Source organism: Chlorocebus sabaeus, chromosome 21 (assembly GCF_047675955.1).
Source record: "Chlorocebus sabaeus isolate Y175 chromosome 21, mChlSab1.0.hap1, whole genome shotgun sequence".
Lineage (NCBI taxonomy): Eukaryota > Metazoa > Chordata > Mammalia > Primates > Cercopithecidae > Chlorocebus > Chlorocebus sabaeus.
The window spans coordinates 14,640,837-14,658,778 of record NC_132924.1 but is presented as its reverse complement, the minus strand read 5'-3'; the positions used below and the strand labels follow the sequence as shown (position 1 = coordinate 14,658,778).

At 47.7% G+C, this 17,942-nt stretch overlaps 1 protein-coding gene across 19 annotated transcripts in view; it reads right to left on the bottom strand.

Annotated features, from left to right (window-relative positions):
• TNS3 (tensin 3) overlaps window positions 1-17,942 on the bottom strand; it is a 331,575-nt gene that overhangs the window by 16,608 nt on the left and 297,025 nt on the right. For all 19 annotated transcript variants that reach the window (XM_073008864.1, XM_073008875.1, XM_073008865.1 and 16 more), the window contains 5 exons: window positions 12,133-12,304; window positions 9,960-10,594; window positions 9,197-9,283; window positions 4,122-4,253; window positions 712-807 (listed from right to left, as the gene is read on the bottom strand). In XM_073008864.1, coding sequence (XP_072864965.1) covers window positions 712-807; window positions 4,122-4,253; window positions 9,197-9,283; window positions 9,960-10,594; window positions 12,133-12,304 — 1,122 coding nt within the window. The remainder of the gene's footprint in view (window positions 1-711; window positions 808-4,121; window positions 4,254-9,196; window positions 9,284-9,959; window positions 10,595-12,132; window positions 12,305-17,942) is intronic.

Below are 17,942 nucleotides of genomic sequence, written 5' to 3'. Positions count from 1 at the left end.
GTCCTTATCTTTTCAGCAGCTGGTATGTTAGATTAGTGTGCAGCTTTGTGCAAAACTTCAAAGAAGTAACAAGTTCCACAAGATAGTTGAGAGGTAAGTAAAGTGAACTGTTGATCATTCTTATCATAGACACATCATTACCAAATTATAAAGACTAAAGAATACGGTTTGCTGGATCTTGAATCAAGCCAACTCCAACTTTAACCTTATATATTGCCCCTGCACAATGCTTCTTAACAAAGCTCTAATAACGATGATGCCTAAGGCTGCACTGTGTTTTGTGTGGCTGGCTCAAGTCATCTTTCCAACAAGCTCGTGAGGTAGGGAAGGCTCCCAATTTGCAGGGATGGGAGGGTGCTCTGTTGGGAGCTCTGTGCTGTTCCTTGTGCTGTGAGATAGGGTGATGCTGGAGCTCCAACCTTCTCAGGACTTAACTGCTTGCCAACTAGGACAGAATCTTATTGATGTCTGTAATTGCTACTTCTGATATGTTGCTTTTCATTTGTTTGGTTTTGACAAAACTTTTAAGAACAATTTCAAATCTAGTTTATCTTAAAGATAATAACTCAGATTAGTGGGATTTCAGAACTGGGGACTGAAATATGAATAAACCATCACAAGAGTGATGGTACCAAATCTCAGGTAGGTGAGCAGAGGGAATCCAGGCCTCATGAGTTCAGAACATTGACAGCAACCTCTCAAGCAACTCACCGAAATATGGTTCATTTGAGCACCCTTTCAACCGCACTCCCTTCGGGGTACACTCGATCAAAAAGTGCCTGACGAGTTCATTGGCCAAATCTCCAGCTGTGACAAGAAATGTAAAGAAAGAAGCATTTTTTGAAAAGGGGAGCATGGGAGAATTCAATAGACAGAACATAAAAGCCAGGAGCTACAGGTGAAAAGGTTCTTCTCTGAATACGAGTTGAGCCACTGCAGAAGAGGCTGCCAAGAACCATCTTCATCCTAGGAATGGTAGCCGGGCTGCAGGACGACTGGATGAGCACAGGCTAGGCCAGATACAGGGCGGGAATGCTTGCAATGACAGTGTGGGGGCTGGAGAGGTACCTTGGGAAGGGCCCTCAAACATTCTGCAAGAATCCCCAATGAAGGGAAGGAGCTTGCAGCTAAGAAAGAGGATCATGAATCTCCAGTTGAATCCCCTCCCAAAGAGGAGAGGTGAGAAAGGCTCAGACACAAAATGATACCTAGAATGAATCGCTAAAAAGAGCTGAAGGAGGTCAGTCTTCCGAGTGGGATTTAACCAGGAACCTGGATCTGCAAAACCTTCCAGAAAGCAAGCACTCAGCTGCACAGGAGCAGCACTCTACCACATTGCTATTAATAGTAAACAGTACATCTGCTTCAGGCCAGCCCATGAGTCCAAAGAGAAAACACATCATAAAAAGCCACTGAATGGCGAAACTGTCTGAGAGTGGAAAAGTACAAACAGCATAACCAAAAGAACAAGAAGTCGCTGCCCTATGCTAATGAGTCCAACAGACCTTCACAGTGTGCTGTATTTCTGTGCTCCAGTGCTTCCTTCATCACCCTCCACTGGGGCATGTCTGCCTAAACTTCTAATATTTCTGATGTTGGAAACCTCCTGGCAGCAGGACCCACTGGAGGTGGGCTTGATCCCCAGTGCCTTGCCCACAGTAGGCTTCCAAAAGATGTTTATAAACATGACAAATATCACTGTGTCAGCATTTCACAAGGGCAGTAAAGTTTGCAGAAAAGGAAATGATCGGATTCCATAAAAGGCTGTGTTGAATTAAACCGGGATAAGAACATACTGTCACATTCAGTTGTGGGAGGAAAATGATGCCTGGCTTCCAAACTGAAGGGGACACCAAGCGTGGATCTGGGTGCCACTCATGAGAAATGGCTAGTGGGAAGTCCTTCTAGCCAGGGCTCTCTGGAGAACGGCATCCAGAACATCCCTAGCTGTCCATCTCCAGTTTACTGGAAGAGGTATGGTGAATGGCTGTGGCTCCTTAAGAGCTGGTAAAATCTTTGCTCAAATCTGTCCTTGAATTGTGAAACCTGAATGTCAAATCCAGGGGCAGGGTGAAGACGCAGCAGTCAGATAAGATTTCACCCACAGGCCACCAACAGTGCTGGGTTTCCTGAAGTCTGCTATTCTAATATCCCCTATTTTGTTCCCTTCATCTTCAGATTGAGTCCAAAATCTGTCAGAGAGGCAGGATGCACACACAGAGGTAAAAATAGTTATACTCTCTCATCTAGACTCCGAAAAGACAATGCATGCGGAAATGTTATTTGTCCTTGCTCTAAAACTTCACACGGAAACCAAGGAGCCAAGTAAAACCATCCATCATTCCTGCTCTCCCAATAATCTCTCATCTCTGCAGACTTGCCAGATGCTCTTGGTCCTGCGACCCTTTTTCCTGCCATCATTATTCAGTTTGCTTCCAAGTAAGGCTTGAACAGTCCTCAACAATCAGGTCTAATCCAGCTCTCCAGTTACAAAACCCCTTATTTCCACTCAGAAGTAGCATCTTGTTGGGCTTCTTATGCTGGAATTCTGGATGCTAGAAGATCCTACTTTTCAAGAATTATCTGTTCTTTCTCCCCTACACAACGCCTTCTCTCCACGTCACTTCAAGACAGTCAGTATCCACAGGCTTCGGGGCTGAGCTTTGACTGAGCCCCGGGTCCTTCCCAGCCTCACTCCCCACCCCTTCCACTCTCACACCATTACCTGTGCCAAAATGAACCCATCTATGTTCCCTGGAAACGCTACAGCCCTGCCTGAGGCTGGACCTCCTGGCAGCCAAATCATACATTCCACAGGGTGTAACTCCAAGGCGATTTTCTCCAGGAAGCATGAAGCAGAGGTTTCATCCGAGGATTTGGAAAAATCTTCTCGGGTGTTAGGCACAAAGCATGAGTGAACCAGGTGGGTGTCTTACTTTTCTGTAAACACAGGGAGTTTAAAATCCGAGCTGCTTCTGATTTCCCCACTCCTAGTGAGTCAAGTTCCCCTTACAGGGAACCAAAAACCTGCAATGTCCCCTCAGTCCACAATTTCCATTTGGGGAGACAGACAGAGTGAAAGAATAGCTTCCCTTTCCTTAGAGTCTGCAGCATGGTAGCATACAAAGATGAGTATAACGGGGCAAAACGGGCAGGGGGAGAAAAAAGGGAAAAAAAAAAAAAAAAGAATAAACTGAAAATCAAGTGTCCACCAACAATAGAACGGATCAATTGGTTGTAGGATTTTCATAAGATGGAAAGCCACGAACTTCCAAAGAGAACAACAGCTACAAGCAACCTTAGAAATATGATCGGTGGATGCTGGCGAGGTTGTGGAGAAAAAGGAATGCTTTTGCACTGTTGGTGAGAGTGTAAAATAGTTCAACCATTGTGGAAGACAGCATGGCGATTCCTCAAAGACCTAGAGGCAGTAATACCATTGGACCCAGCAATCCCATTACTGGGTATTATACCCAAAGGAATAGAAATCCTTCTATTACACGTTGGTGCAAAAGTCATTATGGTTTTTGCCATGACTTTTAATGCAAAAAGGATTCAGGCAGGCATACTCCTTTACCTGCATTAGAGATCTCTCATGAGTCTAGGCTTATTCTAGTACCACTTTTAATCCACCTAAAAATATCCTACTGGGTATAGATACACTTTTTTAGATACACTATTCTTGTATACAAGAATAGTGCTCGTAGTATGCTAGTTTTCACATAAAAAATGTGTATTTGCCTGCATTTGGACAGGTAATCAGTGAAAAGACACACATGAATCTACTCCAGATGGTTGCCCAAAGGAGGTGAGAGGGTAATGAGGGAGGTGGAGCCGAAATGGAAGCAAAACGGGCTTAGTGGATGCCTTGTCCTATGGTTCTAATTTTTGAACAATTATATGGATTACCTATTCAAAACAAAAGAAAATAAAAGTAACAAATTAATGTTCTTTCTTAAATAAGGTGAATACTTTGTAAAATATACCTGAAAAAAATAAAGACTAAGAATAAAATTTGTGAGTATTGTTAAAGTCATCTTCTATCTTATTAGCCTAATAATAAACCAACAGAGCTTCTCTGTGGATGAGCTGAACAGATCAACAGGGAGTGGTAACCTTACCTTTCTTGTTCAGCTGCAGGACTGAAGGTGGGGGTGTGGCCACCTTCATGGCCAGGCCATAGGCCCCTCGGAAGGAATGGCTGTCTCGAACGATGAATGAGCCTGGCTCCTTATCCTTCAACATGGCGATAGCTGGAGAAAGGGAGGAGAAAGATAAGAACGTCTGCTGGGTGGACAAAGGTCTATGCCCACTCATAACCTTGGGATAGGTCCTCTTCCCCTTACTCTTTTTGCAAATTGTGTCAGTGGGGACCTGGCCGGGATCCCCCTGCTTGGCTGGTAGAATATATCCATGCAGTTTAGGGGCCCTCAGGGAGGTCTCTGTGGTGTCATATATGTTTCAAGGGTGGGCCTGCCTGTTGAGGAGGCAGAAGGGACAGGAACATCCCTGTCTTTAGTTAGACTGAGGTGCCGGGCACTGTCCTGTGGGCTGCCCATGGAAAAACATAGGATTTTTGTTAATCTCACAACACCTGTGATGTCCAAATGATGGTCCCCACCTGAGAGCCCAGGAAACGGAGGCTCACGCTGAGTAAGTAACAAGACCAGGTCCAAACATACACAAAGGGGAGAGAAAGGCAGTGGGAGGGCGGCTGTTGCAGCACACCCTGCCGCTGCTTGGACATTGCATCCTGTGGCATTTTTCTTAAAGGTTTTAGAATATGGACTCTTCCAACTGCATAAAAGGAAAGAAGTTGTGTTTTTTTTGTTTTTTTTTGGTTTTTTTTTCAGATGGAGTCTTGCTCTGTTGCCCAGGCTGGAGTGCAGTGGCATGGTCTCGGCTCACTGCAACCTCCATCTCCTGGGTTCAAGCGATTCTCCTGCCTCAGCCTCCCGAGTAGCTGGGACTACAGGCGCGTGCCGCCACGTACGGCTAATTTTTTGTATTTTTAGTAGAGACAGGGTTTCACCACGTTAGCCAGGATGGTCTTGATCTCCTGACCTCGTGATCCACCCGCCTCGGCCTCCCAAAGTGTTGGGATTACAGGCGTGAGCCACTGCGCCCGGCCAGGAAAGAAGTTTCTAATTACACATTCTGAAGATAGAAAGGGCATACCCAAAATGTTACTGAAAATTTAATACAAATTCCAAGATTCACCAAGAAAGTAACAAAAACCTGGCCTGAAGTGGCCCTCTATCCCATGGCTCCATGGCTGATGGGGCCAAATGAGCCCAGCCTGGATGGGGCTGAGGACACGTTCCCCATGTGCCCACCAATCCAGGGCCTCGCATGGTGGGTCCCCCAGGTTCCCTGGTGAGGCTGGTAGGCATTCAGCTAATCATAATCATTGCTTTAAAAAATCTCTCCCCTTAATGGCCAAACTCTGGCATTTCCCACTTCATGACATGGGAAGAAGAGGGAGTAGGTTAGGGTAATAGTAACCTCAACTTGATGCTGCTCAGACAGGCCAGAGCGTTCCCTGATAACTAGACTATACCTCAGAATTTCTTTTCTAGGCATTTACTCTTTATTTTACAAAAGGGGGAAAACTGGAGATTTAGAGTATAAGATTATACATAATTACAGCCATGGAAATGCTGCCTTTCTGGAATGCCAAAGGCTCTGTCTGGAAGCGATCAGGGCACAGAACATGAACCAATAAGTGGTGGGATGCCCCCGGCATGCCTCAGTAAATACCTCCATGGCGCACTTCCACAGAGGCCCCTCACGTGCCCCAGGCCTGCCCGGACCCACAGCCAGGGCATCTGTCTGGCCATAGGATGAAACGAATGGTTTCTTTAACACATTTGTCAATGCTCTGCACTGTGGCCCTGTGTACAGGATGAGGTCACAGGGGAGGAGCTCAACATGCCCCTGGGGATGAAGCAGGAGCTTCTAAACTGCACATAGGGCGATGGATGAGCAGGAAAACACAGGCACGCTCACCGTGCATGCCCGAGACTGCTGGTAGCTCCAGGCAGGCCTGCAGCCGCCCACGCAAGGGACCCAGGGCTGGAAGGGGAGGCCCCTCCTGGAGCAGAGCACAGGTCATGGGAATAAACCCTGAATTCTGGTGCACGTTTTCTCACAGCATAGTCTATAAACTTGAGGGCTAAAGATGCATTACTTTTTTTCAATTTTTAATTTTTATGTTTTTGAGACAGGCTCTCTCGCTCTGTTGCCCAGACTGAAGTGCACTGACGCAATCATAATTCACCGCAGCCCCAACCTCCTGGGCTCAAGCGATCCTCCCACCTCAGCTTCCTGAGTAGCTGGGACTACAAGTGTGCACCACCACATCCAGCTGATTTTTTTAGATTTTTGGTAGAGACGGTCTCACTACGTTGCCCAGGCTGGTCTTGAACTCCAGGGCTCAAGTGATCCTCCCACCTCAGCCTCCCTAAGTGCTGGGATTACAGGAGTGAGTCACTGCGCCAGGCCTACTTTTTTTGTTTTTCCTAAGTAGGACAAAAAATTGCTCACATTTTGTTTCAACTGTGATATACCTCAGAGCTTTTCTTTTTGTAAGTCATGGTTTTACTTCCCTGGGGTAAATAAAGTGTAGAAGCCTTACAGGACTGAGACTTTAGGCACATGTGGATGGCAGTGGAGGGAACGCAGGCTTTGCTCCGCCCAGTTCTGCCCAGGCTGGGAGGGAAGCCCCAGGTGCCAGGCTGCAAGAGTGCGAAGGGGCTGTGCTCTCCTGCGCCGGCAATGGGAATAAGGAGAATTTTAGATCCGTTGTTTTTCCAAACAAAACAGCCTGGTGTGCTGAAGTTGTAAAAATGAGCGTCCACACACTGCACACGGCAGCCGCGCTCCACCCTGGTACTGGCAGATGGGGGTGGGGAGAGGGGAGGCAAGCGAGTCTACTCTCACCATCTCACACTGCCTCACCCTGCAACGAGTAATTTCACAGCATCTGGAGAAGCAACACCCCAGAAGTACAACTGGGACGGTAGTACTTAATTTTTATTTTACATTAAGGTCCTCTTTTCCTCCTGAGATATTTTTATGTTAGCTTTAGGAAACCTTAAGGAATTAAGTATGTGACAAATTGCACTCCCACAGAGGCTATCTGGGTGTTTTTTTCCCTCCTGCATCACCCTGAAATGTCATTGCAGCTTTTCTAAAAAAAGGCATATCTGACAGTTAAAACCCAAATAAATGACACCCATGGGCAGCCTTCTGCTGTTTGGAGACTCTGACACAGGCAGTAGAAGGTTCATCTGCACAGGTCTCTTCTATATAAAATATGTAGAAAATGGAGGTTATCCTTTTAGAGCACAGCTGGAAAAACTAACACTCAATGCACATGTTGGCCATCCTGAGATGCGGTCCTCCCAGCAAACCTTCTACAATGTGTGCTGAAGACCAGGCACATGCCAACAGCAGCCCCTACACGTACTACACATCCACATCCACTTATCCTGCATCTACCAGGCGCCAGCAAGGACAGGTACCTTCCAAATGGCACCACTCACAGCAACTCCCCACGGCAGGCTCGAACCTCGCTACCCTGCTGAGTTAAGCCAGCAGTGCGCTCCAACCCAAATCTGTCTGTTTCAGATCCCTCTGCTACAATGACACTGCACGATAAGAGAAGGGGGCATCCAGCCCCACACATCCCCCTGCTCCAGAAGATGGCGCCAATAGAGTGGAAGGGTCTGTGCAGAATCTCCTAGGCCATGGTGCTGGATAGGCACCTCTGAGTCTGGCCAGCTGGAGGAGGTGCCGAGGCACTGGGGGCCACAGTCATCGGGATTCTTGAGACACAAGCAGGGCCTTGGTGGTGGCAACAGGCACACAGCATCCGGCCGCAGTGGGGCCCTCGGCCATGGTGGGCACATTTCACAAAGGCCAATTCAGGGAAATGAAGGTCTTTCCAGGCCACGGACTTCTTTTCTCTCTCTTCCACTTAAAATGACAATCGCTTCTTTGAGATCATAAGAGATGCACATTCTTACCATTTCTATCATCTACATAACTGAATAGCAGAATTTCAGTGGAGAGCTGGACAGTGCTACTTTTCTGCCACTCAACTACTCATCTCTAGGCATTCCTGAGGCATCTTCATAAGGAGAGAGCTTTATTTTCTTCTGAAGTTGAGATAAAGAGGCACAGAGGAGCCAAGTGGGTCTCCTGCTGACCGCGGGCAGCTTGTCATTTCTCACCACCTTAAACCAACCGATTCCCTCTCTCACTCCAGCCACCACCAGGAGACCACTGGGATTCACTTTGGTTCCTAGGAATCCTGACTCTGTCTTCCAGGCACTGGAGCCATGGCCCTGCCCTGCTGTGCCAGTCACACACCATCTCTTCCGAGGTATATCCAAACTCTATGCACTGCCAAAATGAGGTATCCAGAGGAAGGTACGCTCAGCTGAGACACGCATTCATTCTACAGCCAAGGGAAGCACCCTGTGAATTCTGCTCATTGCCCAGGGGCTGCCTCCAAGGAAGACTGCCCAGAAGAGCTTGCTAACCTTCCTCTCCCACATCTCTTCTATTCATGCTCCGGTAAAAAGTAATGCTCAAAACATTCAAATATTTGTTGCTCGAAAATTAACATTAACGATTTCAAATTTAAAAAAGAATGCCTGACACTGTAACAAGCAGAGAGATGCTCTGCCTGGTTTGTGTGTGAGGCATGCGGTTAAGTCCACAACCGGCTCTCATTATTAAGTGCTTATATAGGTGTTCACGAACACACAGAGTCCCTGACTTCTCAGAGCAGGGTGTCTCTCCTGCTTCCTCACCCTGTCCTCTGTGGTTTCATGGAGATGCAGGAGAGTGTGTCTCCTCCTTACAGTCAGCAGTTGTGGGCTGGCATCACTGGTAAGCCACTGGCTGGTGCAAGCAGCCAGAAATTACACCCTACACGCTGGAATGCTCATGGCTGGGGCCCATTCCTCACCAACTCTCTCATTAGTAGTGAGTGTTTCCCTATAAAAACGTAAAGTTTGTAGCATTTCCCCAGGAGGCATGGAAAAACGTGTGGGCCCTGCTCGAACTCAATCCATAACAAGGCCACGGCTGCCTGATGTTCCGACCGCGGGGCCCATCCTCACACAAGGCAGCGAAGCAGGCAGGATGGCAGATGCCCAGGGAGGCCCTCATCCTCCCCACGTACCTTGTTCTCTTGAAATATCCGCCTTGTACCAGAACTTGGAAGTGTCTTGAACAAATTTCACAATCACAAGTTTATCACCTGGACTATCTGTAAAGCAAAATTTAAAAACAGTGACCATGATGGACACTTTTCTTCTTGCAACCTCTCATCTGCTGTGATCCCAGAAGTCCAAATCCCATGGCAAGGGCAAGCAAGCGAGGGATGTTCTAAGGAAAGGGAACCCTGCCTTTGAAATGACTGAGATGGATGAGGCAGTGATAGCTTTATAACACAAAACAAAACAATAGGATGCTTGGATTGGGCCTTTCCAATACATTTTTAAGAATACATAGGAAGGCAGCAAGGAAACAGAGGGCAAAGTTGGTGTTGTTTAACCCATAGACCACATTGGTTCTTATACACTTGAAATATTTCGTAATTGCGTTTCAGATGAATTCATTTAATTTGACAAGGAATTTGTTATTTACAAAAGCCATGTTCCCAAGTGAAACGGAAAATAGAACCACTGCAGATGTCTGCACTTTCTACAGCTGGAAGGAATCCAAGGTGGCCAAACACAGAAGCCAAGAAGAGTGAATGAGAAGCCTGGGCCAGTGCTTGGCTTTGGACCAGGAAAATGGAAAAGTACCCCAACGGCTCCGGATTTTCTCTCCAGGTGCCCGGCCCAGCACTAGAGATGTGCCAGCTCAGCTGCAGGTCTGAACCCTTCCCTTCCTGAGTGAATGGACAGAGGGGCCCTCCCACCCGCTGCAAACACACCTACCTGGCAGAGGTGAGGCCACCTCTGAAGCCTTGGAAAAGTCCGGAAGAACATTCGGGAAGGGGATACTGATGGTGCTCCCGCTGTGTGGGCTGGAGAAGCCACTGGAGGAAGGGGAGACTGAGCCCAAAGAACGATCCCCCTCCGAGGCCCGCTTCTTCTCAGGGAGGGGCGGCTGCCCAGGCAGGGTCACGCCCTGGCCCTGCAGGCCTGGACTGTGGTGGCTGCTGTGTCCAGGCGCCACCGTGAGAAAGTTGTGGGACAGGAAGCCATTGTCGGCAGCCCCTGTAGCTGTCAGCGGGATGCCGGGGGTCGGTGACGCTCCGTGAGAATTGGCCAGCAAGGCCCCCAGGTCCTCCTCGGGCGGAAGGCCACTTCCCACTGGGGCGGTGCCGAAGCCCAGGAAGGTCTGGCTGCTGGGGGGCGCCAGGGAGTCCGGTGGCTCTGCTAGGGACAGCTCATGGCTGTGGAAAGAAGCCTGGAGCTCTGACGGCGGGAAGCAGGACAGCACTGGGGAGTCCTTCCTGGTACCGGATAACTCAGCACTGAGGGGACTTCCGGTGGGCCGGCCGCTCCCCAGCAGGGAGACCGTGGGCTTGGGGCTGCTCTCCACCCACTGGCGTTCTGCAGAAGAGGAGCTGTCCAAAAGACAAGCCGACCAAGACAGCACGTAAGGTACGAAGAGACACCTGAAGACCAGCAAGCGTCACCCACATGGGAAGACAGGGATGGGGAAGTGGGTGCTGAGGCCCTCCAGGCAGCACAGGAGGGATTTTCCAAACTATGTACACTAAGGCCCTCTCTGAGCTCATGTTGCCTGCCTTTCAAGCCCGCACTTCATGCCCGGATGCTGTAGTCCGCATGAGGGCACCCAGGGGAGCCACCCCACGAAGGCCTCCACACGCGCAGATGCTGCTCCCTCGGCCCCTGCGCCTTCCCTCCTGCGCCTTCCCTCCTGCATCTTCACCGGGTCAAGGCCCTTTCTTCCTTTAACACGCAGCTCAGCTGTGTACCCATTGGGAAGCCTTTTCCCAGCCCTTGCCCAGCACCTACGGCCACATACACATGTGCCCTCAGGAGTAGAAATGCCCTCCCGTCTTGTCCCACAGCACTAGGCAGGGATGCCACCCACATTCATCCCCTGCAGTGGGGCCACTGGTTCACTGCAGGTCCCCTCCTCCTCGCAGCATGATCCTTCTGCCCTATGTCCTTTATCTGCCAGACACACCATCAGTCCTCGATCCATGCTTGCTAGATGAACCAGCTGGTTAACGGATACGACAAAGACTACTGGAAATTACCACCCACTTACAAGTATGGAAAGACAGCTAAAACCACACCACGTGACACACATATTTCACTAACAATGGAACACTCATGGGTACAGAGTCTATGTATAATGTCCTTAGATGAAGGGTCCTCTTTTATTTTAAGGAGAACGGAGGTAGAATTTAAAAAGTTAAAGCCGGGTGCAGTGGCTCAAGCCTGTAATCCCAGCACTTTGGGAGGCCGAGACGGGCGGATCATGAGGTCAGGAGATCGAGACCATCCTGGCTAACACGATGAAATCCCGTCTCTACTAAAAAAAAATACAAAAAACTAGCCGGGCGAGGTGGCGGGCGCCTGTAGTCCCAGCTACTCGGGAGGCTGAGGCAGGAAAATGGCGTAAACCCGGGAAGCGGAGCTTGCAGTGAGCTGAGATCCGGCCACTGCACTCCAGCCTGGGCAACAGAGCAAGACTCCGTCTCAAAAAAAAAAAAAAAAAAAAAAAAGTTAAATAGGGAGCTACGTGTCCATACAAAAAAGCATAAAGAAACTTATTCCTATTCTGAGCAAGAGGAATGGTCTCACATATGAATTTTCTCAGGGGCAGTACCTTTCTGAAGCAGAAATAGGCCATTTTTCCCTGTTAATACCCACCCCCTCCCACCCCCCGGTCTTTCTGTTAACCAGAATCCTTCTAAGACTGATTTTTCCTCTATTTCCTGTATGTCCCTATATTTTCTCATATGTCACCACACAGCCCTCGTCCCCTGCCCCGCCCCATCTTCAGGCCAATCCCTGCCTAGTCTAGCTTCAGCTTCTCTAAAGAGCAAGCCCCCACTGGTCCCACACGCCTCTCAGCATTCTGTGTCTTTGGGGAGGTTGTGCCAAGTTTAAAGATCCATCTTCTTACCCCTCTCTCCTCTGCCCGGGGCTGTTGCTGGAAACGGTGCAGGAAGAAGCAAAAGCCTGCTGAAAGGAGGGCATCGAGGGCGCGTCGGCCCGGAGCATCATGGATTTGGGTCCGATGGGGCTCTCTGACATCCCCACAGTGTGACTGAGCGTCTCAGGGCAGCCTCGTGGTTCTGTAGCAGGAACACAGAAAGCAGAGACCTCAGTTGTAGGACTGGAGAAGTCATAATCTCTGCCGCTTTTGCATGTTCCACAAGAAACAGTGTTGACTTTGAGACTTTCTATCATCCATGGCCATACTGAACATGACATCACTGCCCATAATAGGCTGGAGGAGGCGGTCAGCCCTTTGACCCCAAGCATGGGTTTATTCTCACCCATCACTGTTCCCAAAAATAAAGTGACCTAACTCAGTCCGCCACACAGTGTCCAGCCCATTACCATGAGCTGGTCAGCACTGGCATCCCTTCAGTCACGTGGGGAGACACACATTGGGCCCCCTGGGCTGGTCCTTCCAGCCCCATCCCCCACAAAGGCTGATGTCCTGTAATGTACTCTCCACCCCATGATCTAGGCTGCACCTCACTTTAGAATCAGCATGGCCTTTCCTCTGCAAACCAGCAGGCGACTTCTCCCCATAAAGACCATAAGTGCAGGCCCTGCAGCAGCCGGGCGGCCTAGGTGTCCTCCACCTTCCTTTGGTCCCCAGCTGGTAACTGGGCCATCGACATTGAGCGCTATGAGGGCAGAAACCCATGCTGGTGCTTTCCAGGTCAACCCCACTGCTGCACAGGCCACACCATGGGGCGCAGAGGCCGCCCTTGTAGGTGGGCCAGAATGCAAACCTGCTTGTGTCCCATGCCTGAGCCCAGGCACATTCCTCTCGCCCAGTAGCTGCATTATTTCTGGATATTTAAAACACCTTGCCTTTTTTTTTCTTTTTTTAAACCAGGCTTCAAGAAATGGATAAATCTACCACGGTCAATAAAATAATATTATTAGAAATACCGGTCATTTTGTTTTCTGTTTCAAAACAAGTGAGGATTGTAAGAGAACATTAACGTAGAAAAAAAGTCCATATTATTCATCTCCTGGAGAGGGTATTGAAATTTAGAGATTTCCAAATGATGCTGTTTTCCCTACAACTCATTCTGTAAACCCTTATCTATCAAAGATTGCCACATCAGCTGCAACAGCTCAAAGCCAGTACTACAAAGACCACGTTAATTTTCAGCTACAATGCAGGAATTACACTTCCACTGAGGACAATTATGAAAGCTACACAAAATACTAACAACAATAGTTTGAACCCATTCAGATCTCCCAAGGCAGCCAGGGCTTACTGGGCCAAAACCTCCAGGGAAGGGAGCAGGCGATCCATGGCCATTTTTCCTTCTCAGACATTGACCCATTTGGACGCATGTGGTATAGGGGCCACATGCATACCAGCAATGGTGATCACACTGTTCTGGGGAGATAAAGTTTTGAGTTCAGAGCTACCAAGGCAGCCAGTTCTGGAAGTGCCAAGGTCTCAGAAAAATGAGGACTGCAGAGACAGAGTCAAACACTCTGAGCACATTTCCCCTCAAGGCATTTCTGAGTCCTAAGTGACAGAGGTACAGGGCCCAATGCCCAGTAACCAAGACAAAGCCAGCTGCTATGAAGCTAAAAAGATCAGCAGGGATTGTGGCAGTGTCTTAGCGGATGCTAAGTAACCAAAAACAGCAGGTTCAAGATATACCTAGGAAGAGGGGCCTTTGCAAACACCACAAGGTTTCAAGGTAAGACCCCTGAAGGGTTACAAACTAGAAACAAGAGGACCATGACTGGATCTGACTAGGTAGCCTGTAAGAAAAATTATATCCTCTCTGAAGAACATGCCTCCCCCACCCAGAGCCTGAGTTTGTACTTTAAAAATACAGAATCAAATATTTAATTTTAAAAAACTGATCATCAATGGCAGGAAACATGACAAATGAAAACCGAGACTGTCACCACCCCACACACAGAAAAAACACCCACAGCTGGTTCAAAAATTGATGTTAAAAGTCACAGATATTAAAATAACTGAACAGAATGTTTAAAAAACCAGAAGCAAAGGGAATTTCATCAAAGAACTGAAGTCCATTAAGAATAATCAAATGATGTTCCCCGCCCTGTGTTTGGTTTTCTGTCCTTGCGATAGTTTGCTCAGAATGATGGTTTCCAGTTTCATCCATGTCCCTATAAAGGACATGAACTCATCCCTTTTTTATGGCTGCATAGTATTTCATGGTGTATATGTGCCACATTTCCTTAAGCCAGTCTATCATTGATGGAAATTTGGGTTGGTTCCAAGTCTTTGCTGTTGTGAATAGTGCTGCAGTAAGCATACGTGTACATGTGTCTTTATAGTAGCATGATCTATAGTCCTTTGGGTATATACCCAGTAATAGGATCACTGGGTCAAATGGTATTTCTAGTTCTAGATCCTTGAGGAATCGCCAGACTGTCTTCAACAATGGTTGAACTAGTTTACACTCCCACCAATAGTGTAAAAGTGTTCCTATTTCTCCACATCCTCTCCAGCACCTATTGTTTCCTGACTTTTTAATGATCGCCATTCTGTGGGGCGTGGGGAGGGATAGCATTAAAAGACACACCTAATGTAAATGGAGAGTTAATGGGTGCATCACACCAACGTGGCACATGTATACATATGTAACAAACCTGCACATTGTGCACATGTACTCTAGAACATATACACACACATACACACACACACATATATGCAAAGAGAAAATCTAGAACTCAAAAACAAAATAAATGAAATTAAGCATTCAGTTCATGATTTTATCAGCAGACTAAACACAGGAGAAGAAATTGTGAGTGAACTGGGAGAAAAATAGGAAGAAAATATGCAGGCTGAAGCACAAAGAGGAACAAGAATGAGAAACACACAAAAGACGGTGAGACATGAGATATGGTTCTTAAAAATTCTAACATACGTATAACTGAAGTCCAAGAAGTGGTGGAGATATTGAATGAGGCAGAGGCAATATTGGAAAATAAACATATTGAGAATTTCCCAAAAGACTCAAGAAATCAAACCACAAGTTAAAAAACAAAACAAACAAAAAACTTAAGGAGGATAAATAAAAAGAAAACTACACACACGCACTTAATAGTAAAACTTCTGAAAATCAACTACAAAGTCTGAAACACAGTGCCTTGTCCATTTTGGGGGAAAGGATGGGACACCAATTTCTGCACAGATGTTTTCAACATTTAATAATGTTTCCATTATAGAAAAGCCCAGTACTAACGTTTTGTTTGTATGAACATACTGTAAGACCCTTGGGAATGGTGTGTCTGCTGTACCCAACTGTAAATATCATGACCATCTCAAGGCCAGGCCTAGCAAATGCTCAGTCTGTGTCATGAATGCATGTGCATGTCTCCTGCTATGACTGGCCTGTAAATCCGTAGAGCAGATGCAGTTATGTGACTGACTGCCCCTCCTCCCAGTATGGCCCACAGGAAATGTTCTAAAATAAGTGTTTGGTGAATTTATTATTTCTTTATATGAAAGCTGGGATAGAAAAATAAAGATGGGGTTTTAAATCATCCCTCTGCACCCTCACTTCTATTCCCAGTACTAAGATTACTTATCTCCATTTATGTTTGTCTGTATTTCTTTTCCATTTAAAATGTCTTTACTGGGGCTGGATGAGGTGGGTCACGCCTATAATCCCAGCACTTTGGGAGGCGAGGCAGGGGGATCAACTGAGGTCAGAAGTTCAAGACCATCCTGGCCAACATGGTGAAACCCCGTCTCTTCTAAAAATACAAAAATTAGCTGGGTGTGGTGGTGCACGCCTGTAATCCCAGCTACTCAGGAGGCTAAGGCAGGAGAATCGCCTGAACCCAGGAGGCAGAGGTTGCAGTGAGCTGAGATCATGCCACTGCACTCCAGCCTGGGCCGAGACAGCAAAACTCCATCTCAAAAAATAAAAATTAAAAAAAATAAAATGTCTTTACTGGGCACCAGTTTTCCACTAACATGGCCTAGACCAGCGGGAGAACAGGAGAGAGAAACAAAAGCAAAACAGGGAGTGCCTGCGTGTCCTGCTTGTGTCAGCTAGATGAGACCATGTGCAAATTACTACTGCATGGAGGAGCATGTGAGGTACAGCTTTTGAGCTGCAGGAGGACCCACAGGAAGATTTGCTTAATCTGGAGGGAGCTTAGTCTGAAGGCTTCCTGGAGCAAGTGTCATTTGATGGATGCCCTTTGGGAAGGATGGGTGGCATCTGACACAACCACCTCATGGGTTCTTTGCTTATGGGGCAGGGGCCACCCCTGCCATTCACCTCTGTATCCCCAGCACTGGGCTGGCACCTGTAGGAGCTCCAGGTCATTCACATTATGAATTAATGAATGAACTAGTAAAGGCTTAGAGGTTAGAGGGAGAAGTTCAGAGCATGACGCGGAAATACTGCTCAGGGGTCTGGTTGGGAGGAGTAGGTGGACGGTTGGTTGATCAGTTCCTAGGGTCTCATGCCAAGGAGCAGCACAGAACTTTGGAATAAAAAAAAATGTTAATTAATCAAGTTTAATATGCCCACCTTATGGTTGGTTGTTTGAGCTTTCAAAGAGTCATACAAGAGAGGAGCACATAACGCAGCACAGCACACAGTACCTGTTTCTATGACTGACACTGCTCTTAGTGGTCCCCACAAAGCCACGGGGGCAATATCTGGTGCTTCACATTCCTGTTAACGGTCCCCGTGCCTCAAGGCTCTAGAAGACCCCATGCCATGACTCAGAAGCCCTCAATGCACTCCCATGGCGCCTGGGAATTTCACCAAATGAGAAGAGGCTGAAGGAAAATAAAATCCACTTTGTTCCTGTTATCACAGTGCTTGTCCCAGAAAACAGCAAGCCCAGCACTTCCCATGAAAGTGGCTTTGTTTATCATTCAATTAGCACCAACTCTGGGGCACCCTGGCTGTGTAGTTCCCTCTGTCAGACCAGTTCCTGACCGGGTGACAGGACTTAACCCTTTCTTTGGAGAAGCGGCTGCTCAAAGCATCAGATTCCATGTTTATCCCAAGGACTTCAGCACAGGGAGACTTGGGCTTCCTGGGCCATTTCTCCTGCAGGTCCTTGGTCCTTGCCCGTGCTCAGAGATGCAAAACAACTAACAGAGTGCCAAACAGCTCAATGTCACAGCAATTAATCCACTTATTAGATGGGCCTTGGCATTCCCAGATAAGTTGGGTGAGGGTCACATCTTCAGGTCAGTGGAGTCACTACTTGTTTCAGTGACCGGGATGGCAGACAGCAAGGAAGATGCTGACAGCAGCTACACTTTACACAGAACCTACACGCTGCAGGCGCTGTGCTTAGCACCTACCATCTCCACTTCCCTTAGGTCTGCACACCCTGCAGGCGCTGTGCTCAGCACCTACCCTCTCCACTTCCCTTAGGTCTGCACAGCTCCTCGAGATGTGCCCATGCTTAACGGGAGCGGAGAGTGAGGCAGCGGGAGCCTGGGTGCCTTTCTAAATGCTTCTCTGCATTATCCCTGCTGGGCATCTAGCAAGCACAGAACAGGAACTGGCAGGACTGGGGGAAGTGCACCAAAAATCTTAGTCAAAGGCACCAGTCAAGTGAGGATGATCTACCTACTGCAATTTCTTTTGCATGAGTTCACTTCATTTCTAGAAACGTGCTCTGCATAAGGACAGGCAGAACTGTTGTTGTTGTTTAACTTGTACATTTGACGTTCATGGTTAAACTACTATGAACATTTTTAGCAATGTTAAA